Raw genomic sequence first — 27898 nt, 5'->3', positions numbered from 1 at the left:
CAAGTTATTCTTAAACTCTCAATCTTATCCGTACTGTAACCTGAAGCTCAACATGAGTCGTAATCTGTACGTGCTCCTGTACGAGATGTACGCAAACTTTCAAGCTACCTACTACGACAAGAACTCCGAGCCGTTGTTGACAAAGAGTGAATTCCTTCGAGACGTCCCCTTATTCGTTATCGACTGTTCAAAACAAAACGTATCTTTGAAGTACGGACCTGTCGACATCCGTCATGAATTTGAAGCTGAAGCCAACTTCCCCACTGAAACATCGGCGTACTGCTTGATTGTTCACGATCGTATTGTCGAATGCAACCCGCTCAGTGGTGTAGTGAAAAAGTTGGTATAAAAACTGACCCGTTCCCACCATCTCGCACAGTTCAAAGATGGAGCTTATCGTTGACATACAAGGCTTTCGTAGACCTTTCAACAATACCTTCACATTGAAAGAATTGGCTATAATTTTCAACTACTCGGAAGCATCGCCATCAATGTTTTTCTTCAAGCCACTTTACGAATGGGATTGTCTGGACGTCAAATACAAAAGCCAAAATTCTTCGTTCGAACGCGATTTTCACGGTTCACCTTGGAGCTGTGGAACCACACCGTTTGAGGAAGTTGAGTGGACCATTGAAGACAGGCTGTGCAAAGCTGGAATGGTGTACGTAAAAGGAGAAGAAAAACGAGATTGGTTGCTTAGAATTGTCCCCACAGTTCGAATCATCGATTTGCTGGACTGTGGCTTTCCGTTGCTTCAAACCTTGCAAAAAACTTCAGCTGTGTCTCTAAGATGTGACGTGCATACAATACCTCACGCAATCTGCGCAGCACAAAACGTTTTGATACTTCAAAATTGGCTACAAAATCGTCATACTGTTCGGATGGTGATAGTGTATGAGTTGTGTTACTGCGCAGAAACGTCGACAAGAACGGTCCCGCATTCCTGGCAAATACATATATTATCCTGGTTATGATACTGTTGAATAAAATTATTGTACTATCGTTGTGAAGTAATCGTCAACTGTACCCTAAAAATTGTACTCAATAAAACTGTTTCTCAAAGAATATTCATGAATTAATTTCACACCTTCACCTCAGCTCTTGAGAGAGAATTTTTTTCAATACAAAGCTTATGTAAGATTCAACCTTGCTCTCCATCCTTGACCGAGCTGTACTCAAGCCGAGTCATGTTTTGCATTCCTAGAGCGATAGTAACCCAACACCGCAGAGCCTTGGTTCTGAATGTAACGCAGCTATCGGTCGACCTTGCACTCTCGTCTTGACTGAACCCCTTCAAAATCCATCGTAGAGTTCACATTACAGTCACAAGACGCAAACGCAGCTCGAAACCTTCCATCGTAGCTTAGTGGTGTTCGACTTAACATTTTCTTAGATTTTAATACTTAATTCTGGTTACAATTACAAGGTATAAGACGTACGTAGGATTGAAGGTATACGGGATGGTTCAACGGTAAATGAAAAGATATTCATAATTTCAATCTTTTTTCTTTTGTTTATTGAACGTAAGACTTCCACAAGACACTGGATATTTAAAGGTGATACTCAGATTATACTTGTACGAATTCAAGTTGACCGTACGGTCCGCCAAGATGGCGTAGATGCAACCGTAACTCCTTACTGGCTGTCGTCGCCTCCTGGAACAAATCTTCATCTTCTTGGAGGGCCTTGGTCAGTCGGTTCGGTAGAAATATCGTGAGAGAGTCCTCCAAGTCCAGAACGATTTTATCCCCAAATTTCGTTTTAACCCGACGAACGCCGCTGACTCGGTATTCGAAGTATACTTCGAGGTCCGAAAGCTTTTTCAAGGGCAGAAGTGTCTGCAGGCGAGCGACTTCGTTCAATTTTGAAAAGTCCATGATCGTTACTGTCGAGTTGTATGTGCTCAAAATCTCTTGTGAGTTGATTGAGGTCAGATCTGATTTTCAGCAGATGTTTTGCTTCTCCAATATTCTTGATGAGCAGTTCTAGTCGTTTCTTTAATTCACGTGGTTGTTTCAGAGCACTTCTCATTTGCAAGAAGAACAGCTTCAGACTGGCGATGAAGTTTTCACTTTTGACTTATACAACGTTCCCCCACCACATGATTTGAAATTTGGTGGGGGGTAAAGATGATCACGTGGTTGATATCAAATACGTATGTTTGTCTATGCGCGCGCACCTTTTAGCATTCTCAGAACGATAGTAACCCAACACCGCAGATCCATGGCTCTGATTGTACCGCAGCTATCGGCCGACCTTGCACTCTGGTCTTGACTGAACCCGTTCAAAATTCATCGTAAAGTTCACATGACAGTTACCAGCCAAAGAGAATGTCACGTGGTTGATATCAAACCGGCATCCGAGTAAGTGAAAAAAAATTCTCAAAACCATTAATTTTGGAATGTCGCGTGTTTGATAACGTGGGAAAGGAATGTGGGGTGGTTGACGTTACACATCAGCAGTCCTACCGTGGGAAAAGAATTTGAAGTGGTTGATGTTAAACATCAACAGTCCTATCGTGAGAAAAGCATGACGGACGGGTAACCGACATCCAGGTCGGTAAAAAGGTTCACATCCCCCGCTGCGCCCTCTACCGTCGGCAGGCGAGCACCACATAGAGACTCTGACCTTCGGTCGGTAAAACAGCACGATTTTGACCTTCGACCGATAAGAATTTTTGGTATGGCAGTGCGATTTTTGACGTTGACCGATACAACTGTCGGTAAGGTTGCAGGTTCTTGACCTCAAGTCGGTACGGCAGAGCACGTTTTATCCGACAAGAGTGGGGGTAACCTTCAAGGGTTTGCGTCTGGGATTCACGGAGCGGCTCGGTCGGTAAAGAAGGTATTTGTACTCAGAACTATCATAGCAATACTACTTATGTAGGTCAAAGATATAGGCAGGAATTTTTTACGTCGATCAGCCCACAGTATGTGCCCTTAAGGTTCCCTCTTCAGGGAGCATTGACTCTATATGAACAGGAACGAAAAAAACGTCATATTTTCTCATAATTCAATAATTTTTCAATTCAAAATTTGCGTCGTTGGAGACGATTTCTGCAGTGGGTCTTAGAGCTATTTTTGCTCACCTCGCTTATTTGGTTGGTGCCTCTTTCTTTTTTAATACCCTGTTTTCAATAGCTTGAACACTATAAAAGAAATATGGTTTTTTTTTGTTGCTTGTTCGTACAAAATAAATGTTCTATGAGGAGTGCTTATACTAGGGTCGAAACGTTGGAATAAATTCTTGCGCACACTTTTGACATACATATCCATGATTGTTTTTCACGTCCTATTTATGTCGTTGTCTGAGATTTAATAGTGATGGTGAATCATTAGTAATACTTGGGAACTGGGACGTGGCGGCGCGGCGGGAGGAGGACTCAGAAAGAGAAAAGGCACTTTTGGCATGCTTACTCGGCTATGGCCTGTCGATAACATCGAGTTGTTCATTGCAATTCATGAATGACTCGAAACGATCCAAACAAAAATTCCTTTTAAGAAAATTTAGGTCTTGTATACATTCGGTGAAAAAAACTCAAATTTTCTGAGATCAAAGTGCCTGCGCAAGGAAGTCTTAGCATAAAATTTCCAGCAAACCGCTGACAAAAGTTCCTTGTGCACACACTTTCATCTCAGAATATTCAAATTTTTTTTCAGAACACTTATTACCATATGTAATCTGAATTTTGTTGAAAGAAATTTTTGATCACATTTTTTTCTATCATTTCGAAAAGGAAGAACTCGATATTATCAAAATTTCATCTGAGTTTCTCCTTAAACAGAACTTTTGTGCTGTCTCATCGGCAGTGGTGTTCATACTCCCACGCGTGGACTTGGATTTCTTGCACATCTTCACGACTTTTTGTTATTTATTGATACGGAAGTCAAGCGGTCGTCTCGCTTCCCCAGTATATAAACGTACCTGCACTGGCAGAGATTCAAACATACGCATTACTTCCGACTTGTCCGTGGTCAGGAGGTTTCATTTGTCTCAGCTGGCTACCCACGGCAAGCTTACCATAAAACTTGAAATCGATGCAGGGCTACCCTTTTTGAATACACTGGCCCACAAGACTACACACAGAGACCTGCATACGAAGGCGTACCACCAGGCACCGCACCCGCGAAAGTACCTATATTTCGGTTCTAACCACTCAAGACGGACAAAAACGGCTGTAGCACAATCCTTTGTCCAACGTGCTTATCAACTGTGCATTACTACAGAACAAAGCCTGAAAACTGAACTACGAACAGTGGAAGACACGCTCAAGAAGGATGGCTATTCGGAAAAAGTCATCTAGAAGGTACATCTTTTGATTTGACTTTTTAGTCGTCACTGAAACGACAATTAAGCTAAGTGGAGCAGTACCCAAACCATGATGACGATTCCGTACATCCCCAAATTGGAAAAAGAATCCGTCGTATCTGCTCTTTCCATTGTGACGTTACTTATTGGCCTCTACCTTTCACGCCACAAATCTTATTCTACTACTAACAAAATGAAACATATTTACAGAGGTTGAGAATATTCAATAAATGAAGGACATGAATTTGCAAAAAATATGGTGATGCAAAAATATTACGTTTATTCAGAATCAATCTGAGAGAAGGTAAACGGTAAACTTAGTGTAAACGTGGATCAATCAAAATTATAAAAATAAATCATTCATGCACTCTCGCACTCCAATTAAAATACGCCTAATACAGAAATTTAAAAATAACAAAAAAGGAATTCTTGCTGTTGATAATGACGCTAAATTATGGAATAACTCGACTTTGGGTGAATGACTCTTCACAGCAAGAAGTATGATTCTATATAAGGCATTGTGACAAAATTTAACTATGTGAATTGTAACGTGGCATTTCGGTTAGGCCTTGTAACACTTTATTCAACCTGAACAACTAAGAACCATAAATAATTAAATCATAAATAAAATAGTCGACAAAATTGTAAAGATAAAACCGTATTAATAAAACAGTTCAAATAAAAAGATTGCAAGAAAAGGTAGAAATAAAAGTGTACAGATAAAAAAAAAACATAAGCTATACATTCATTCAAACATTCACACATACACACCATTAAAAAAATACGCCTTCGATATACCATATGTTAAAATCAACTGGTTCCTTGTCTTTGTCGTTGAATACAGTTGAAACAGATAAGTCCCTTGCCAATCCAGATATTCTTCTCTTCTTCACTCTCGTTCGATGGATAATTAGAGCTCTGGTGTTCACCTTTAGGTTTCGTCGTTTACCCACAATGAGATGGGGGATGAGAGCAACTTGGATCGTGACGACATGGAAGATTCGGTGAACTTAGTATGGTGTATATGTGACTTTATAAATCTTATAACTGGCTAGATTTTCTACTTCTGCGGAGTATTATTATTGTAGGTCTGTACTGGTTGGCGTCTTTCCGCAGAGTCCTTTACGCTTCTCTGCTCCGGATCTGTTGCTGGTTCCGCTAGACTGGTCAACCGCGCACTTTCCTTGCGTCCGGTCAAATCCGAAATATTGCCGCCCATATTCGAATGAATGTAATCGTTACGGCCTGCCCGTTAGAAGGTACTGCCTGAACTTTGGGCAGAATCCAGGAATAAGGGTTTTGGAAATCGAGTCGCGAGATAATCATCGAGAGCGCCAGAACTGGAGTCACGCATCCGGGCTTCGACAGGGACGAAATAGCGAATTAAGAATAAGATATTGCAGGCTTTCGTTTTTATTTTTTTTTTTCGAGTGCACCGGCCACAAGCCAGCGACCAACTCCGACGCCGAAGATATTTCGAGACAAGGCGAAACCGCGGGGATCTCGCGGGAAGGATACCGAGGCTGCGGAGGGGGAGATAACGCAGATCCCTGCAGCGCGGGAATCCAAGGCGGGCGCGATTCCCGCTGGCGGCCGGCGCGCCGCAGTCTCCCCGCTCACCCCGCCTACACCCGACCGAGGCAACCGCGAGAGACCAGCTAGCGATGAGGGAGCACCACCCCGCCCAACCCCAGGGCTCCGTAGAGCTGCGCGGAAGACGACATCGCGATCTAGCGTTAAGTTCTGCGCCGCGTCGCGACGACAGGTGCGCGTCAAGTTGCGCAATCTCCGAAATCGATGACAGATCGATTGTTGCGCATTCTTAGGGTGATGACGTCGCGAAGGATTAGCCTGACGAGATCGGCGTTGCGGCCGATCGGCCATCTGAGATCACTCTAGTTCTGGCGATCAAGCAGGGAGGTGACGTTGCGCTTGAATAGTTAAAGGGTTTGAGTGGTTGCGCGAAAAAGTTCGTTGGGTAGCCAGGCACGATGGACGGAGACCGACATGAGGGAGTTGGAAGCTTCGTGAGCTGGATGTGGAGCGGTAAGCGTTGCTGATATCCTCGCGATCGAATTTCGAGAGTAATTGAGCGAGGGCTTGTCCGAGAAAAAATAGTCGTTTGTAATTTGCGTGTCGAAAAATCCTCGAAATTCGTTTGCGATTATTTCGTTTGGTGACCGTAGCCTGAGTTGCGCGTAATAAAGTAGAGCCAATTCTGAGTGATCGAGAAGATCGAATCGAGCCACGTTTTGAGCCGAGGCACTATTGTCTCGAATTTGAGTTTAACCCAATTCCGTTACACGGGGTCACGTCAAATCAGTGCGATAAAGTATCATTTCTCGTATAGGTCGCGAGCCGTCGGAAGGGGAGCGTTCAAATTCGCGAACCGCGTCCCGACGTCACGGAGAAAGTTGAGCTCGGGTGCGTGTTAATAAGAATTTTCTTTTGTAGAGGACAGTCGCGGGTAACGCGACGAGCCCTTTTTTCGTTGGGGCTTTTGTATTATTGATAACTAATAAGGTGGCGATAAACGCCCGTAGGCATAAGCAATTTTTTTTTTTTTTTAATTTTATTTATTACCGATTGCGGTCACCGTGTCGGTCTGGATTTCGGTTCCGGTTTCGTCGAGGAGTTTATTGTTAAGTTGGCGATTAGCGCCATTCCATAGAGGACGATCGCGGGTAACGCGTCGGGTCCAATATTGTTTTTGGTTTTTGTGAGTTAGCGTTAATTATTAAGGCAGCGACTAGCGCACGTAGGCAGTAGAGGTCTTCTAGATATTGTTACAAAGGGTGAAATCACCCGTTTTGCCCCCTCTTTAATGATCTAGTAGTCAGCATAGATAAAAGACGTTTATAAACCTCTTATGTCTTTAAAAAGAATAAGGTTGCTGCGCCAACCGATATTATTGTAAAAACAGTCTTGTTTCAGACTTTAAACAAGAAACACGTATATTGCATTAAAAGCATTTATCACGATATTTTTGTTCACGCCTTTGATTTGATAATAAGTAAACTCGCGGATCCATATTTTATTAACGTAACGCCTAAATCGTTACAATTGGTGTCAGAAGCGGGATCTTGAGTTCTTATTAATTGAATCAACTCAGTGCGCGAACTTTAATTATGAGTAGCAGTCGTTTGACGCGCTCACGAAGAAGAGAAAGTAGCGGAGAAGAACCTTTTGTTATGGAGAATCCGCGGGTCCCTGAAACAATTCCATCGCCTTCAGTGGACCCTCTTCCAATTCCTTCGACAATCTCTCAAATTGATCTGCTGAAGATCATGTCTCAACAGCAAGAGGCTGCTGAGCGCCAACAACAGCAACTTCTTCAGCTGCTTCTTAATCAACAAGAGCAGCGAAAAAGAGAACAAGAACAACAGTTGGAACAGCGAAAAAGAGAACAAGAACAACAGTTGGAACAGCGAAGAAGAGAACAGGAACAACAGCTGGAACAGCGCAGGCTTGATAGAGAAGCACAAGAACGATCCGAAACTAGTCTACACGAACTGTTCCGGACGACTGTGGCAGCTCTTCAGTCTGTTCATCAAATGAGTGGCGCTGGAGAACCGGCTGTCACCCCACGAGGTTCCAGAGTCATTACGCCGCTTCCCTCTCCTGTTCCTTCTCCTGTTCCCGTTCCCGCTGTTCGACAGGTCCGACATCCAGGACAGTTCCAGGATGTACGAGACTTAAGGTCTGTGCCTTTTACTAGGGGAGTAGTTGAATCCCCAATTGGTAGAGTAACGGTTAATAATGAGGTTGGCTTTTCCGAGCCTATGCCTCAAGTTCGACCTCAATATTCTCATTTTAATCAATTAAATAATTCAGGATTTCCTGAGGTTGCTTCTCAGATTAATGAGAAACCTCTTTATCCTTTAAAACCGCCAATCTTTGACGGAAAAGTTCCATGGGCAGATTACGAACGCCAGTTTAATACAATTGCTAAACATAATCAGTGGGACTCCGCCATGAGGGCCCACAGTCTTGCCTCCTGTCTTCGAACGCCGGCTTTGAATGTTTTAACGGCGTTGTCTGAGGAAGAAATCTCTGATTATGAAAAACTTAGTTCTGCATTAAAGTTGAGGTATGGAAATGACCACTTAACGAAACTGTACACGGCACAGTTACAGACAAGAAGACAAGGACGAGACGAAGACCTCGCGTCTCTTAGTCAGGACATTGAACGGCTTTCTCGATAGCTTTGCCGGACCACGAACCGTCTCGAAATTTATTAGCAACGCAAGCTTTCTTAAATGCAATCAATGATCCGGAAATTAAAATGGCCGTTGGAACATCGGGCCTCACTTCTTTGCGGGAGGCAACAGCCAAAGCCCTCGAGGTGGAGGCAATGAGAAAGCAATATTTTGGGCTGAACAAGCTTCGTCGGATTGAGGTGTCTAAAAACGCCTCAAGAAGGCGAAGTTTTGAACACTCGGAGGAGTCAAAACCTCAAAATTATAAAAATAGAAATAACAGTAACAATTTTAAATCAAAAAATCGAGGTTCTTTTCAAAACCAACAAAACCAGCGTATAAATAAAAACGTGGTCGTGACAAGTCAAATTAGCTTGACTTGTATATTTTGTAAAAAAACAGGTCACGACGCCAATCATTGTTTTCTAATTAAGAAAATTAGTGGAAAACCGATGCAAGGTTCGAATCCAAATTCGTATAATTGGCGTAAGAAAAACATAGAATTAGGGGAAGCAAATCCTCAATTGAGTTCTTCAACAGGAACTAACCCAAAAAACTAATTTCAGATGATTTGTCAGGGCGGAAATCATCGCAGATTGTTGGTAGTGAAAGCCCTCTTAGAGAACAGTTTTTAATTAGAAGTCTGCGACAGTCTGGTCTTTACGCGCGTGGTACTGTTAATGGCGTCGATTGTCTGTGGGTAATAGACACGGGCGCAGAAGTAACCGTAGTTCGATCGGATCTCTTTAAATCCGATGACCGGATTGTTCCCTCTTTTTCTCTGCGAACAGCCACTGGAGAGACGACCCCGGTTTTGAGACAGGCTACTGTCCAAATTAACCTTTTTGGGTGTATCGATTCTCCACATAAGGTTTTTATAGCAGATATAGAGGATGAAGGTATTTTGGGAATAGACTTTCTTACAGCTCATAACTGTGTTATCTCGACTAAGAGAAATTCACTAGCTTCAAACAATCGCGAAATAACTCTTTGTACAAATAGGAATGGAATTTATTGGACTCCTCCTAGAATTCGAGAAATAGAACTGTCGGAGGATGATTTGCAACAACATTTTCCTCTTCATTTACGGAGCCTTGTTGAGAAATCTTCGATTTCGTTAAATTCAGCTCAGGAAGAATCGTTTAAATCTCTTTTGCTAGAATTTAAAGATTCTTTTGCCAAAGATAGTGGTGATAAGGGCCGATGTACTTCTGTCAAGCACAAGATCAACGTCGGAGAGAGTTCACCAATTAAACAAGCTCCTCGAAGACTCGCTCTCAACGCCCGAGAAGAGGTGAAGAAGCTTGTGGAAGACATGCTAGCGAACGATGTGATTGAGCCATCGTCTAGTCCCTGGGCTTCACCAATCGTCCTTGTTAACAAAAAGGACGGATCCAAACGATTTTGTATCGATTACAGGAAGCTGAACGATATAACGAAGAAAGATTCTTACCCTCTACCCAGAATCGACGAGACACTCGACCTGATAGCTGGTGCAACTTGGTTCAGCACCATAGATCTTCAGAGCGGATACTGGCAGGTCGAAATGGATCCTCTAGATAAAGAAAAAACAGCTTTTGTTACGGGTTTAGGAGGATTATGGCAGTTCAAGGTTATGCCGTTTGGTTTGAGTAATGCCCCGGCTACCTTTGAACGAATGATGGAGGCTGTTCTCCATGGGCTCACGGGCAAAATATGCCTCGTTTATTTAGACGATATAATCGTTTTTGGCAAGAACTTTGAAGAAGAAGTTCAAAATCTCAGACAAGTTTTCGCTAGGCTGAAGCAAGCAGGTCTGAAAATGAGCCCGAAAAAATGTCATCTGTTCCAGAAAGAAGTAGGCTTCCTCGGACATATCGTTTCAGCACAAGGTGTGAAAACCGACCCATCCAAAATAGAGAAGGTTTCTTCTTGGCCGACACCTAAGAATAAAGAACAAGTTCAAAGCTTTTTAGGCCTTTGTACGTATTACAGAAGATTTGTAAAAGGTTTCGCTAGTATAGCTAAACCTCTCCATCATTTGACCGGAATCAAGATTCCTTTTGACTGGACCCCGGAATGCGAAGAGGCTTTCAAGAAATTAAAAGAAAATCTTATTTCTTCGCCGATTTTAGCTTATCCAGAGGGCGAAATTCCTTTTATTTTAGATACGGATGCATCTCTTTCAGGAATAGGCGGGGTTCTGTCACAAATTCAGGGAGGTCAAGAGAGAGTGATAAGCTATTTCAGCAGAGTTTTGAGTAAAACCGAGAGGAATTATTGTGTCACTCGTAGAGAGCTTTTAGCTGTTGTTAAGACCGTAGTACATTTTCACCATTATTTGTACGGCAGGAGATTTTTGATACGTACAGATCATGCTTCTCTCAGGTGGCTACTTTCGTTTAAATCTCCCGAAGGTCAGGTAGCTAGATGGTTAGAAAGGCTCGGTCAGTACGATTTTGATATTCGTCATCGAGCAGGAATTCATCATGGAAACGCCGATGCTCTCTCTCGAAGACCCTGCGAGGAAATGCCAGAGTGTAAACAGTGTGCACGATTAGAGAAAAATCGTGACCCCTCTCTTATAATACGGAAGATTTCTTTCGAAAATAACCAGGAGGAATGGAGAAAATCGCAACAAGAGGACGACACTTTGAATCAAGTGAAGTCTTGGAAAGAAGCAGAAACTCGCCCAGACTGGCAGGATATATCTTTAGCCGAGCCAGATTTGAAAATTTATTGGGCTCAATGGGACTCTATCCTTTTAATTGATGGAATTTTATACCGAAAATGGGAATCTGCAGACTTGAAAGAAATCAGGTGGCAACTTTTGGTTCCCAGGACACGAGTTCCGGAGATTCTTGCTCTTTATCATGATTCTCCTGCAGGTGGACATTTCGCTTCAAATAAAACTCTGGGCAGAATTCGCAACTTCTACTTTTGGCCTCGTTGCCGGATGGACGTTGAAGATTGGTGTCGAAGATGTCGAGTCTGCACGGCAAAGAAAGGACCTCGAGCGAAGGGACAAAGCTCTCTTCAAATTTACAACGTGGGAGCTCCACTTGAAAGAATAGCGATGGATATTCTTGGACCTCTCCCGATAACCCATTCTGGAAATAAATATGCTTTGGTTATTGCTGATTATTTTACTAAGTGGCCTGAAGTGGTCCCTCTCGCTGATCAAGAAGCCTCTACTGTAGCACAGGCATTCGTTAAAGAATTTATTTGTAGACACGGAGTTCCTCTAGAACTTCATACTGATCAAGGCCGAAATTTTGAGTCAACCTTAATGAAAGAGGTTACTCAGATTTTAGGGGTTAGGAAAACTCGTACAACTCCTTTGCATCCGCAATCTGACGGCATGATAGAGCGTCTGAATCGGACTTTGCTACAATATTTGTCGTCCTTCGTAGAACAGAATCAGAGAGACTGGGACTCCTGGATCCCTTTCTTCCTCTTATCTTATAGATCTGCGATTCATGAGACGACGAAACAGACGCCAGCCCTCATGCTTACTGGAAGAAATCTTCGACTTCCGTCAGATTTAGAGAAAGGCCCTGTTCCTGTGCAAGGACAGCATCAAACAGATTATGCCTTTTTATTACAACAACGTTTAGAAGAAATTCATCACTTTGCTAGGAATAGAATTTCTATGGCTTCAGATAAATTAAAAACTCGCTATGATATTCGAGCCAGAGATTTAAAATTCAATCCTGGAGATTCTGTTTGGCTTTTTCAACCACGAAGACAGAAAGGACGATGTCCAAAGCTACAAAGAAATTGGGAAGGCCCTTACTTAGTGGTTAACCGGATAAATGATGTTGTTTATAGAATCCGAAGATCTCCTCATTCGCGTCAGAAAGTGGTTCACTTGGATCGTCTTGCTCCATTTGAAGAAGATCAACCTGGAACAATCTCTCCAAAACCAGGAACATCCTTCGAGGTTAGATCTTCAAACGAACACCCTTGACGACTGTGATCGATTTGGCCTTCTTCACAGTCGGTCATCGATTGGGAGAAGAATTTACCTTTCGGAATTCATTTGAGTAAAACTCGACCGCTTACGATTATTATTGAAGGAAATATCGGATGCGGAAAAACAACTTTCACCAAGAGGTTTTTAGCAGATCGCCAGGTCTGTACACTTTTAGAACCTCTTGAGGAATATCGAGATGTAGCTGGAATTAATCTTCTAGATTTGATGTATCAAAACCCAGATCGTTATTGCTATTATTTTCAGCATTTCGCTCAAATGGTTATGTTAAATAGACATCTGCAGACGACTTCATTGCCTGTAAAGGTGATGGAAAGATCGATATTCAGTAGCAATTGTTTTGTAGAAGCTCGTCGAAGGTTAGGTAATTTTCGCGACTTCGAATCACATTTATTGACAAAAAATTTTGATCTTCTCATTCGCTCGTCTGAGCTCAGAGTAGATTTGATTGTTTATTTGCGAGTTTCCCCAGAAACTTCTTTTGCTCGAGTTAGTTCCCGTTCTCGTGAGGAAGAATCGAGTATTTCTTTAGAGTTACTCAGAACTATTCATGAGGTTCATGAAGATTGGCTAGTAAAACAAACCTTTTCTTCTTTATCGGCTCCTGTTTTAGTTATCAATGCAGAAGCTACAGCCGATCAAGTTTTTAAGGATTTTTGTACTTGCTTTATTAAGGGTTTTGTTTCCTTCTAGAAATTCCTTCTTCAGAATCGAGTTTTGTGTCGGATAGGCTTTGGTTTATTAATGTGAAAAGAGCCACGATTATTTTTCGAGGTCGATGAGCGATTGCTTGATTTTCACATTTTATTAACCTTAAGTGTCAGTTTTTGTGAGCACTTTTTCAGGTTATTTGACACAGCCCTTTCCTTCCAATCTTCCCCGATTCCTGAGGATGACTGGTGGTTTTATTTTGAAGAAGGACGCAGAAATAATTCAGATAAGATCGTTTCTTTTCTTTTGAATACATATTCAATTTATTTTATTCAAGTATTCTCCCAAATTCACTCAGTGAATTTGAATTGTTATACCACCACTCACATTTGTCCTCCAAACTCTAGGGTGTGCTGTCTCAGAAGAAGCTCTAGATTCAGTCACCCCCCGATTTCCTTATTTCCTATGAAGAGAAGTCTGTTTTCGTCTTATTTGGTCCTGGAATTGTCGGTTCTCGGTTCGATGTTTTCATCCGAACCTGTTTCGAAGGGATCCTTCATGAAGAAGATTGAATTTCTTCCCGACGTCAATCTGGGCCGTTGCGGAAAACTTTGTATTCATGAAGCCACATAACACTTAATAACACTAACCTTTATAAAACATGGCACATAAATTTTTGAGATTATTTAACGCTCAACTATCTGCTCAAGGTTTTCTGTGGTTTACCTTGAGACTGTGGGCAAATGCCAGATAGTAAAAAAGGGAGTTCTTAAATTTTTAGAGCCACAGCTCCAACTCACCTTTGAGCACTGACTACTAGAATACTTTTATAATTATTTTATCTTTCCCGAGTCGGGACGACTCTTTTCCTCGGGGGGGAGTAGTGTTACAAAGGGTGAAATCACCCGTTTTGCCCCCTCTTTAATGATCTAGTAGTCAGCATAGATAAAAGACGTTTATAAACCTCTTATGTCTTTAAAAAGAATAAGGTTGCTGCGCCAACCGATATTATTGTAAAAACAGTCTTGTTTCAGACTTTAAACAAGAAACACGTTTATTGCATTAAAAGCATTTATCACGATATTTTTGTTCACGCCTTTGATTTGATAATAAGTAAACTCGCGGATCCATATATTATTAACGTAACGCCTAAATCGTTACAATATATTATTTTTTTGTTCTCTCTTTTTTTTGTTAAACCTAAGTATTTAATGTTGAATCACGCATAGCGACTTACAAAGTATTATTTCTCTGGCTTTGTAATTGGAATCGCGAAGAGCGACTTTTGCAGTATTATTATTTTTATTTTTGTATTATCGCTGGCTAGGAATACATTATTGGAATTTTATATTAACTTGGCCAAACAACGTGTTGGCGTACGTGTTTCGTATCTCTCTATACCCAAAAATTACCCCTCCCCTATCCGCGGTATTGAACTGCCGAGTATCTGGTCGCGGTATATCGCCTTACCGATTTCGAGGCGTGTTGATCACGCCAGGCGCCCAACAAATTTTGCGATCTCGTTTTAGGTCCAGGATACCTCGCGGACGCCGATTTATTGTGCAGGCGGAAAGTTCTCGGTCATCTTCTCCGAGTGACCGAGGAACGAGAAAAATCCACGTCACAGAATATAATAGAACGAGAAATGAATGAATGTGGCACAGGCACCTACTATTCATTCATTTCTTAACTTAGCTCGGACCTTCCTGGTGAAGTGGGCGGCTTGATGGCTCCAGAGATTTAACAGTTGCTGGTGAATTTGCGAAGGAATCAATAATTGACCGTCAGCAATTATTGATTATGATGTCCATGCGGATCCTCTCTCGATGATTAGTTTAAATTTTAAGGCCAAGAGATATATGAGTCTGCTTCTTTACAGCTTTTATTATATATAATAATAAATAATTCAATATACCTATTGACAAAAACAAAACCTCCTAACTGCGGGCAAGCCACAAAGGAATGCGTATACGGGATTCCCTGCCAGTGTGGGTACGTTTTCGTAGAGAAAACACGAAGACCGCTTGACTTGCGAATCAAGGAACACCAGACAACCGTGAAGATGTGCGAGAGATGCAAGTCCAGACTGACAGAACACGCGTGGGCGCATGAAATTCACTAGTGAAGGGACGACACGAGAATTCTGTTTAAGGAAACAAAGTTAGTCCTGCGTAAGATCAAGGAAGCAGTCTGTGTCGCGTTGATGAGTACTGCAGTGAGCCAGCTGAGTTCAGAACTTGGTAACTATGGCATAGCCTGATTGGAAAAGATGCGACGAAGGCACTTCACAATAACACAAACCCCTAGATGGTGCCTCAAATGAATTTGAATTAAATCAAATTACCGGAATAGTTAATTCAATATGCGGCGGTCGCCATATCGCTAGCTTCAGAAGACGAGATCAGATTCCAGCGCCCGAAATATCAAAATAAAGTCGGAAAGAAGCAATGGGCCTGGTCCCACCGGCGCTCGACAAGGGAAGTAGGGTGGACTCCCCCCCACTCTTTAACTCCCAAATATGACTAACGTCTCATTTATGTTACCTAGAAATGCCTCAAATCCAATACTTTCGATAGCAATTTCGACTAATTCGAGCCAGCCCTTACGATTGTGCGACAACATTTAATAAAAAATAATAGCGATGAGATAGAAAGATGATCTGGATCAGATGGAAAGCGTCACATGTTTAAGTTTTAGGACCTTGCAAAATCAGTCTTCCATTCGTTTTTACGTCAAATTGATTTGATACTTCATGTTTCAGTCGGGCGATATTGGAACTTCATGAAAGCGGCGGTCTACATGATCTTGGAGCTGTCAAGTGGGATATAGCCTTGTGCCTGTTGGTGGTGTACATCATATGCTACTTTTCTTTGTGGAAAGGGATTTCCACTTCAGGAAAGGTAAGTTATTGAAAATGTTTCGTGGCGCGCGTCCTCTTTAACAAAAAAGAGGCCGCGTATTTTTTAATTTGGTCACGATTTCCAACTATAGAAAACAAGAATCTAGGGAATAGGAATAAATGAACATAGGTTTGTCCTCCAACTGTTTTATTGACCACTTTTTTATATTATTTACATTAACATTCAATGATTTTAATATTCTCGATAAGATTTTTCCAATCTAGCTATTTATTGTGATTAATCAATTAAAAAAAAAAACAAAGAGTTAGGCATCGGGGGAGAGATACGACACACGTACGCCAACACGTTATCCTACGAAGCAATAATAAAATTAAAATAACATTTTTCCAGCCAGTGATAATACAAAACAAAAGAAATAATACTTCAAAAGTCGCTCTTCGCGATTCCAAATACAAAGCCAGAGAAATAATAATCCGTGAGTCGCTATGCGCGATTCAAAATTACATCGTTAGGTTTAACAAAAAAAAAAGAAAGAACAAAAAAAATTAATAGATCTAGCAGACGTCTACTGCCTACGTGCGCTAGTCGCTGCCTTAATAATAAGCGCTGACTCACAAAAACCAAACACAAAATTGGACCCGACGCGCTGCCCACGATCGTCCTCTACGGAATGGCGCTAATCGCCACCTTGGCTATTGTAATTAAGGGCAAACAAAAAAAAAAAAACTATATCAAGGCATACGGGCCGCATTAGTCGCAATCTTAATTACTACCTTGACTCGTTTTCTTACACCTACTTTGTTATTACTTAGAACCACGCATCCGAGTTCAACCTTCCCCGCGAAGTCTTGGCGTGGTTCGCGAGTTTGAACGCTCTCCCTTTGACGATTCGCGACCTACACGAAAGGCGACACTTTATTTTGATGGACTCGACGTGACCCCGTGTAACGGAATTTGGTTACACTCAAATTACCGTAGGTTTGCCGCGACTGAATCCCGGGACTCTACTCGACCTTCTCGGTCACTTAACCGTGGGTCGACGTTAGTACGCGCAACTCAGGCTACGGTCACCAAACGAAATGATCGGCAAACGAATTTCGAGGATTTTTCGACACGCAAATGACAAACGGCTATCCTATCTCGGACAAGCCCTCGTTCAATTACTCTCGAAATTCGATCGCGAGGATATCAGCAACGCTTACCGCTCCACATCCAGCTCACGAAGCTTCCTACTCCCTCATGTCTGTGTCCGTCCATCGTGCCTCGCAACCCAACGAAACTTTCTCGCGCAACAATCCAACCCCTTTAACTAGCCAAACTCAACGGCACCTCCCTGATCAATCGCCAGAACTAGAGTGATCTCAGATGGCCGATCGGCCGCAACGCCGATCTCGTCACACTAATCCTTCGTGACGTCATCAACCTAAGAATGCGCAACAATCGATCTGTCATCGATTTCGGAGATTGCGCAACTTGACGCGCACCTGTCGTCGCTACGCGAGTAGTATAGCAAGGCGGGTTCTGAGTACAAACACCTTCTTTACCGACTGAGCCGCTCCACGCAGCCCACCGAGGCGCTCCGCGCAGCCCAGACTCAAACCCTTTTCCGCTCCGCGTAGCCCAGACTCAAACCCTTCTTCGCGATGACGTCACAGTCTGCCGTACCGAAGGTCAAAACCGTGCAACCTTACCGACAGTTGTTCGATCGAAGGTCAAAATCCCGCGATGACGTCACAGTCTGCCGTACCGAAGGTCTGTAGTGCTCGCCTGCCGACGGTAGAGGGCGCAACGGGGGGCGAGAACTTTTTTACCATCCCGCATTCTTTTCCCACGATATGACTGCTGATGTGTAACATTAACCACTCCGAATTCCTTTCCCAATATCACTGATGTGTAACATCAACCACCCCCACATTCCTTCCCACGTTATCAACCACGTGACATTCCAAAATTAATGGTTCCGAGAATCGTGTTTCACTTATTCGGATGTCGGTTTGATATCAACCACGTGACATTTTTTGGCTTGTAACTGCCGTGTGAACTCAACGATGAATTTTGAACGGGTTCAGTCAAGACCAGCGTGCAAGGTCGACCAATAGCCGCGGTACATTCAAAGTCATGGATCTGCGGTGTTGGGTTACTATCGCCCTGGGAATGCTAAAAGGTGCGCGCGCATACACAAACATACGTACAGCTGCCCTATAAAAAGGACGCTCATCACTGCAAACGATCATTACGTCAGAACTTGTCAAGTATACGTGAGGAAAAAGCTCAAGATGGAATCCGCGAAGTGTTTGAGATTGATCGATGTTATGGAAACGGCGTTCAAGATTTTATCTGAAAACTCGTCGCCGCCCGGCAGAAATTGCAAAATGGTTAAAATTTGGAAGTCAAAATATTCGGCTTCTGAACAAAATTTTGCGAAAGGCTTCATCGATTGGAGAAAAGATGAGAATTATCACAACGATCGGACTCTTGAAAGCGCTCACGGAAAAATTCAAACGTCTTCAGAAAACGGGTGGAGGTACGCGGAAAGTAAGAAGAAGCGATCGAGTTCACTGGGAAGATTTGGAATCAGCTTTCGAGGAGAGAATTCGAACTGGATCCATCGTCAATTTAAAACATAAAGATGTGGAGAGATTTCTAGAAGACGCAAAGGTACTAGCTGTGACGAGACTAAAAAACGCTCTGAAGAAAGACAGGAGCTTGAAAGCCAACGTTATCCTGGCTTGTAAATTTGAAATTAGAAAAGACGATCGCACGGTGGAAGAGATCAAATTTTTTAATACGAGAAATGAAATCATCCTCCAGACAATATCAACGAATGGTTCATCGAAAACGCGACGGAGCGTTTGTTGAAAAAGGTGGAAGATTTCCAGGAAAAGGATTCAGGCTGGTCGCTGACTGAAATAATCAATTTGACTGTGAATATCAACAAGTACGTACCACTACGAGGCGGTGTCTTCACATACACACCACTACCCAAAGATATTCAAGATAAGAAGGCTGTCGTCAACATCCGTAACAGCGACTCGTATTGCTTCCTCTGGTCGGTCACCGCAGCTCTGTTCCCAGCCGACAACAACAATCCCAGCAAAATTACTTCGTATCCACATTTCAGCTCAGTGCTACAATACGATGGTTTGCATTTTCCAATGTCTTTAGACCAGATTCCAAAATTTTAGAAACTCAACAAACTTTCAATTAACGTTTATGGTATAGATAGTGCGGAAAAACAAAAGCGCAGTGAAATCGTACCCATTTATTTGAGTCGAAACAAGTCTGATAAACCTGTAATTCATCTTTTGGTGATAGAAACTGAAATCACTGACGATGACGATGACGATGATAGTATGGAAAATATTGAAAAGAATGTAACACATCATTTTGCATGGATTCGAAATCTGTCTCGATTAACAAGTTCTCAAATTTCTAAACCTAAACGTCGTACGTGGTTATGTGATAGGTGTCTATCACACTTTCAATCTGAAGAGTGTTTAACAAAGCACAATGTAGATTGCATGAATTTAAACAAAACCAAAGTTATTCTACCTACAGATGAGGAAAAAATACTGAAATTCAAAAATTTCAAGCATAAAGAAACCGTTCCATTCTGCGATTACGCGGATCTCGAATGTTTACTGGAACCTACGCTCAAAAAGATGGGTACAAGAACAATTTATCAGAAGCATCTCCCGTATAGTATAGCTTACTATCTACATTGTGCGTTTGACGATTCGCTTTCAAAATTCAAAATTAATCGCGGAGAGACTTGCGTTCAATGGTTTGTGAACGAGTTAGCGGAATTAGCACATTCGTTAGAGGGATACTACAAGACTGTTGTACCGATGGAACCACTAAATTTCAATCAAATCAACGAATTTCACTCAACAACAGTGTGTCACATTTGTGAAAAACCGTTTACACTCGCAGACGTGAAACATCGTGATCACTGCCATTTCACGGGAAAGTACCGTGGTGCTGCTCACCGAGGTTGCAATCTAAATTACCAAAATTCGCACATTATTCCAGTGATATTCCACAATCTGTCGGGTTACGATTCACATTTTCTGATCAAAGCACTGGCTACATCGTTCGAGGGCACAATTGAGCTTCTACCCGTAAACAAAGAAAAGTACATTTCTTTTACAAAATATGTCGAGGGGACAGATATAAAGTTTAGATTCGTAGATTCGTACCGTTTCATGCCCAGTAGTCTTGAGAAATTAGCAACGTATCTCGGTGATGATCAGAAATCAATCACACGAAAATTTTATCGTAGCTCAGATAAATTTCAGTTATTGACCAGAAAAGGAGTGTTCCCGTACGAATACATAGACAGTTGGGAGAAGCTCGAGGATTTTACTCAAAATTAAATGATCGGGATATATCAGACGACGACTATGCACATGCATGTAAAGTTTGGCAAACTTTTAACGTTCAAACTTTGGGAGAGTATTCGGACTTGTATTTACAGACGGACGTGTTTTTACTGGCTGACGTTTTTCAAAATTTTCGACAGAATTGTTGGACGACGTACAAACTGGACCCGTTACATTACTGCACAGAGCCCGGTCTGTCGTTTGATGCAATGTTAAAATGTACAGGCATCGAACTCGAGCTTCTCACCGACATAGACATGGTTATGTTTATCGAAAAGGGTATTCGAGGTGGTGTGTCACAGTGTTCGAATAGATACGCAAAGGCCAACAATAGATATATGGGAGAGGAATTCGATCCTGAGGTCGAAGAATCTTATCTCATGTACTCGTACTTTGACGTTAATAATTTGTACGGTGCTGCTATGAGCTTTGCTCTGCCATACAGTTCCTTCGAATGGTTATCAGACTTCGGACAATGCGACGTTCTTACCATCTCGGACGATGCGGAGTTTGGTTACATACTGGAGGTGGATTTGGAATATCCTGAGGAACTGCATGAAATTCATAAGGATTTACCACTGTGTCCGGAGCACTATATACCTCCGATCTCGAATAGTAAGCAACCGAAATTGACGCCCACGCTACTTTCCAAGAAAAACTACGTTGTTCACTGTAGGGTTTTGAAACAATGCTTACAATTAGGCTTAAAATTACTCAAAATTCACAGAGTTCTCAAATTCAGACAAACCCCGTGGCTCAAAAAATACATAGATTTGAATACCGATTTGCGCAAAAAATCTCAGAACGAATTCGAGAAAAATTTTTACAAACTGATGAACAACGCAGTTTTTGGCAAAACAATGTAAAATGTTAGGAAGTATAGAGATGTCAGACTGATCACGAAATGGGATGGAAGATACGGTGCTAGAGCTACTATAGCCAAACCCAATTTTCACAGCTGCACCGATTTCGGCAAAGATATAATTATCGTTGAAAGGAGTAAGACGAAAGTCAAGTTGAATAAACCATTGTATGCAGGTTTCTCCATCATGGATCTGGCTAAAACATATATCTATGATTTTCATTACAATTACATTAAGCAGAAATTCGGCAACCGAGAAAAATTAATGTACACGGATACCGACAGTTTGATTTACAATTTTACCGTCCCCGACATATACGAACACATGAAGGAGGACTTGCACAAATTCGATACGTCTGATTATCCGCTTGACAACGTTTACGGAGTACCTCGAGCAAACAAAAAAGTTCTCGGCTTGATGAAAGATGAGAATAATGGAAAAATTATGCTGGAATTTGTAGGATTAAGAGCTAAACTGTACGCATTCCGAGTCTTGGGAGATGAGAAAGACAATAAACGTGCCAAAGGTGTCAAAGGATCAGCGTTGAGAAAAATAACTTTCAACGATTATTTGGAATGTGTTTTGAACCGTGAAAATCTATCCTCAAATCAGCATTTGATATTGAGTCGAAAGCACGAGGTATACACCGTAGAACAGCAGAAAGTAGCACTGAGCTGGAATGACGACAAGCGGATCGTGTTTCAAAATACAACCGACACGCTTCCGTGGGGCTACAGGCCTACACATTAGCTTTGTAATTTATAACTGTACCATGATGTATAAAATATTATTATGTAGGATAGTGAATAAGAACGCTCCGAAATATAAGAAATTGTACAACGATGCATATGTCTGTCGATTCTCTAAAAAATAAAGACGCATACTTGTTGTGTGTCGGATATAAAATAAAGAGGGCCATACGTTTTTACAAAAAAATTCATTTATTCAAATGTTACATATCCGATTCGTTTATCCAACTTTTGTGTGTATTGTCAAAACCTAACCATTTAACGTATATTTTTCTTCCGCGCTTCTTGAGCACCTTCTCCACCAGATAGATATCCGGATGTTTAACCTTGAGGAGCTCTTGTTCGTAGAAACCACCAACGATGGGTTGATCTCGGTAGTCTTTGAGCTTGTACGTCACAGGATGAGTATTTTCCACTCGACTTATCGTGAATATTTCAGTCGTCCAATTGGGAGTGTAACCTTTCTCGAAAACATTTTTGAATTTGCTGATTCGAACTTTGTCGCCAGATTTGAATTTTGCCGATATGGTAGGTATCGCTCGAAGCCCTCCGTACGCCTGACGTAATAACAGCCTCTCGTTTGCAACGGTGACATCCGACGGTTTCATTCTTATGGTTCGGTGTTTGGTGTTGTTGTAAGCCGAAACCAAATCAGATAAGACATCGAGCCACTTGTAGTTTCCTTGCATGCTGAACCGTGTCCACATTTTACCTTTCAGCGTGCGATTGAAACGTTCACAGATCGAAGCCTTCAAATTACTGTACGTGGAGTAAAGTTTGATTCCGTAGCGTGTCATAAGCGATTCAAATTTCGAGTTGTAAAATTCCGTTCCTCTGTCAACGTGTAAATTTTTCGGTACCCGTCCTTGAACAAGCACAGATTCCATTGCCTTCGTAACATCATCTCCAGACTTGCTCTTTATCGGTACAGCCCACGCATACTTTGAAAAGATATCAATGACTGTGAGCATGTACTTGTAACCTTTGTTTTGTCCAGCGTATGACGTCATATCAACAAGATCCGCCTGCCAGGTCTCGTCGATGCCGCGCACGTCTACACGACGACGCGGGTAATTCCGGCGTGCAGGCTTATGCAGTTCCGTCACCAGTGCTTGCTTTTCCTCGTTCATATTCCAACGCTCTTAGTCGGGTGTCCAATTTGGAAATGTTATCAGCGTTTCGAATCGACAGGTCTTTGCCTGTTTCAAAGTCTGTGTAAAAGGTATCCAAGGCTTTCTCCGTGGTGAGCTCTAAAGCTTTGATCATTTGATCGAGGTTGTCGATTTGTTTTTGCAACACGCTGAATTTTCGTCTCAAGATTTTTAAAGTTACAGCATTGTTCTGCTCTGCGGGATCTGCGACATTGCACAGTCTCTTGTTCCGTATATTACGCTTCGACTGCCATGACTTTGACGTTGATATAAGCTGAACTATGTATAACTTTTTTATGTATAAATTTAAAAACAAAGACGGCGGGAGAGCAATAAAACTCAAAAATTTAGGGATGGTGGGTCGGATAAAGGGTGCACCCACTCGTCTCTGACGTCATTTTTCCCTCCGAGATGCGCAGAACGCAGTGCGCACCGCATCTCTGACGTCATTTTTCTTTCCGATATGCGCAGAACGCAGTGCGCACCGTTTCCAAATTCTTGCGATCTATCGGCCTATATATATATAAGTTCAACGCATCCGATGCAGACTCGTCAGTCTTACACGATACGTGCAAGTCAAAAAAGTTATACATAGTTCAGCTTATATCAACGTCAAAGTCATGGCAGTCGAAGCGTAATATACGGAACAAGAGACTGTGCAATGTCGCAGATCCCGCAGAGCAGAACAATGCTGTAACTTTAAAAATCTTGAGACGAAAATTCAGCGTGTTGCAAAAACAAATCGACAACCTCGATCAAATGATCAAAGCTTTAGAGCTCACCACGGAGAAAGCCTTGGATACCTTTTACACAGACTTTGAAACAGGCAAAGACCTGTCGATTCGAAACGCTGATAACATTTCCAAATTGGACACCCGACTAAGAGCGTTGGAATATGAACGAGGAAAAGCAAGCACTGGTGACGGAACTGCATAAGCCTGCACGCCGGAATTACCCGCGTCGTCGTGTAGACGTGCGCGGCATCGACGAGACCTGGCAGGCGGATCTTGTTGATATGACGTCATACGCTGGACAAAACAAAGGTTACAAGTACATGCTCACAGTCATTGATATCTTTTCAAAGTATGCGTGGGCTGTACCGATAAAGAGCAAGTCTGGAGATGATGTTACGAAGGCAATGGAATCTGTGCTTGTTCAAGGACGGGTACCGAAAAATTTACACGTTGACAGAGGAACGGAATTTTACAACTCGAAATTTGAATCGCTTATGACACGCTACGGAATCAAACTTTACTCCACGTACAGTAATTTGAAGGCTTCGATCTGTGAACGTTTCAATCGCACGCTGAAAGGTAAAATGTGGACACGGTTCAGCATGCAAGGAAACTACAAGTGGCTCGATGTCTTATCTGATTTGGTTTCGGCTTACAACAACACCAAACACCGAACCATAAGAATGAAACCGTCGGATGTCACCGTTGCAAACGAGAGGCTGTTATTACGTCAGGCGTACGGAGGGCTTCGAGCGATACCTACCATATCGGCAAAATTCAAATCTGGCGACAAAGTTCGAATCAGCAAATTCAAAAATGTTTTCGAGAAAGGTTACACTCCCAATTGGACGACTGAAATATTCACGATAAGTCGAGTGGAAAATACTCATCCTGTGACGTACAAGCTCAAAGACTACCGAGATCAACCCATCGTTGGTGGTTTCTACGAACAAGAGCTCCTCAAGGTTAAACATCCGGATATCTATCTGGTGGAGAAGGTGCTCAAGAAGCGCGGAAGAAAAATATACGTTAAATGGTTAGGTTTTGACAATACACACAAAAGTTGGATAAACGAATCGGATATGTAACATTTGAATAAATGAATTTTTTTGTAAAAACGTATGGCCCTCTTTATTTTATATCCGACACACAACAAGTATGCGTCTTTATTTTTTAGAGAATCGACAGACATATGCATCGTTGTACAATTTCTTATATTTCGGAGCGTTCTTATTCACTATCCTACATAATAATATTTTATACATCATGGTACAGTTATAAATTACAAAGCTAATGTGTAGGCCTGTAGCCCCACGGAAGCGTGTCGGTTGTATTTTGAAACACGATCCGCTTGTCGTCATTCCAGCTCAGTGCTACTTTCTGCTGTTCTACGGTGTATACCTCGTGCTTTCGACTCAATATCAAATGCTGATTTGAGGATAGATTTTCACGGTTCAAAACACATTCCAAATAATCGTTGAAAGTTATTTTTCTCAACGCTGATCCTTTGACACCTTTGGCACGTTTATTGTCTTTCTCATCTCCCAAGACTCGGAATGCGTACAGTTTAGCTCTTAATCCTACAAATTCCAGCATAATTTTTCCATTATTCTCATCTTTCATCAAGCCGAGAACTTTTTTGTTTGCTCGAGGTACTCCGTAAACGTTGTCAAGCGGATAATCAGACGTATCGAATTTGTGCAAGTCCTCCTTCATGTGTTCGTATATGTCGGGGACGGTAAAATTGTAAATCAAACTGTCGGTATCCGTGTACATTAATTTTTCTCGGTTGCCGAATTTCTGCTTAATGTAATTGTAATGAAAATCATAGATATATGTTTTAGCCAGATCCATGATGGAGAAACCTGCATACAATGGTTTATTCAACTTGACTTTCGTCTTACTCCTTTCAACGATAATTATATCTTTGCCGAAATCGGTGCAGCTGTGAAAATTGGGTTTGGCTATAGTAGCTCTAGCACCGTATCTTCCATCCCATTTCGTGATCAGTCTGACATCTCTATACTTCCTAACATTTTACATTGTTTTGCCAAAAACTGCGTTGTTCATCAGTTTGTAAAAATTTTTCTCGAATTCGTTCTGAGATTTTTTGCGCAAATCGGTATTCAAATCTATGTATTTTTTGAGCCACGGGGTTTGTCTGAATTTGAGAACTCTGTGAATTTTGAGTAATTTTAAGCCTAATTGTAAGCATTGTTTCAAAACCCTACAGTGAACAACGTAGTTTTTCTTGGAAAGTAGCGTGGGCGTCAATTTCGGTTGCTTACTATTCGAGATCGGAGGTATATAGTGCTCCGGACACAGTGGTAAATCCTTATGAATTTCATGCAGTTCCTCAGGATATTCCAAATCCACCTCCAGTATGTAACCAAACTCCGCATCGTCCGAGATGGTAAGAACGTCGCATTGTCCGAAGTCTGATAACCATTCGAAGGAACTGTATGGCAGAGCAAAGCTCATAGCAGCACCGTACAAATTATTAACGTCAAAGTACGAGTACATGAGATAAGATTCTTCGACCTCAGGATCGAATTCCTCTCCCATATATCTATTGTTGGCCTTTGCGTATCTATTCGAACACTGTGACACACCACCTCGAATACCCTTTTCGATAAACATAACCATGTCTATGTCGGTGAGAAGCTCGAGTTCGATGCCTGTACATTTTAACATTGCATCAAACGACAGACCGGGCTCTGTGCAGTAATGTAACGGGTCCAGTTTGTACGTCGTCCAACAATTCTGTCGAAAATTTTGAAAAACGTCAGCCAGTAAAAACACGTCCGTCTGTAAATACAAGTCCGAATACTCTCCCAAAGTTTGAACGTTAAAAGTTTGCCAAACTTTACATGCATGTGCATAGTCGTCGTCTGATATATCCCGATCATTTAATTTTGAGTAAAATCCTCGAGCTTCTCCCAACTGTCTATGTATTCGTACGGGAACACTCCTTTTCTGGTCAATAACTGAAATTTATCTGAGCTACGATAAAATTTTCGTGTGATTGATTTCTGATCATCACCGAGATACGTTGCTAATTTCTCAAGACTACTGGGCATGAAACGGTACGAATCTACGAATCTAAACTTTATATCTGTCCCCTCGACATATTTTGTAAAAGAAATGTACTTTTCTTTGTTTACGGGTAGAAGCTCAATTGTGCCCTCGAACGATGTAGCCAGTGCTTTGATCAGAAAATGTGAATCGTAACCCGACAGATTGTGGAATATCACTGGAATAATGTGCGAATTTTGGTAATTTAGATTGCAACCTCGGTGAGCAGCACCACGGTACTTTCCCGTGAAATGGCAGTGATCACGATGTTTCACGTCTGCGAGTGTAAACGGTTTTTCACAAATGTGACACACTGTTGTTGAGTGAAATTCGTTGATTTGATTGAAATTTAGTGGTTCCATCGGTACAACAGTCTTGTAGTATCCCTCTAACGAATGTGCTAATTCCGCTAACTCGTTCACAAACCATTGAACGCAAGTCTCTCCGCGATTAATTTTGAATTTTGAAAGCGAATCGTCAAACGCACAATGTAGATAGTAAGCTATACTATACGGGAGATGCTTCTGATAAATTGTTCTTGTACCCATCTTTTTGAGCGTAGGTTCCAGTAAACATTCGAGATCCGCGTAATCGCAGAATGGAACGGTTTCTTTATGCTTGAAATTTTTGAATTTCAGTATTTTTTCCTCATCTGTAGGTAGAATAACTTTGGTTTTGTTTAAATTCATGCAATCTACATTGTGCTTTGTTAAACACTCTTCAGATTGAAAGTGTGATAGACACCTATCACATAACCACGTACGACGTTTAGGTTTAGAAATTTGAGAACTTGTTAATCGAGACAGATTTCGAATCCATGCAAAATGATGTGTTACATTCTTTTCAATATTTTCCATACTATCATCGTCATCGTCATCGTCAGTGATTTCAGTTTCTATCACCAAAAGATGAATTACAGGTTTATCAGACTTGTTTCGACTCAAATAAATGG

General features: G+C 41.8%; 1 protein-coding gene across 1 annotated transcript in view; it reads left to right on the top strand.

Annotated features, from left to right (window-relative positions):
- LOC107226905 (sodium-dependent dopamine transporter) overlaps positions 1–27898 on the top strand; it is a 429903-nt gene that overhangs the window by 298426 nt on the left and 103579 nt on the right. The window contains exon 6 of the mRNA XM_046733912.1: positions 15893–16031. Coding sequence (XP_046589868.1) covers positions 15893–16031 — 139 coding nt within the window. The remainder of the gene's footprint in view (positions 1–15892; positions 16032–27898) is intronic.

Source organism: Neodiprion lecontei, chromosome 3 (assembly GCF_021901455.1).
Source record: "Neodiprion lecontei isolate iyNeoLeco1 chromosome 3, iyNeoLeco1.1, whole genome shotgun sequence".
Classification (NCBI taxonomy): Eukaryota; Metazoa; Arthropoda; class Insecta; order Hymenoptera; family Diprionidae; genus Neodiprion; species Neodiprion lecontei.
The sequence above is the reverse complement of the archived record's forward strand: the minus strand, read 5'-3'. Positions and strand labels throughout refer to the sequence as shown.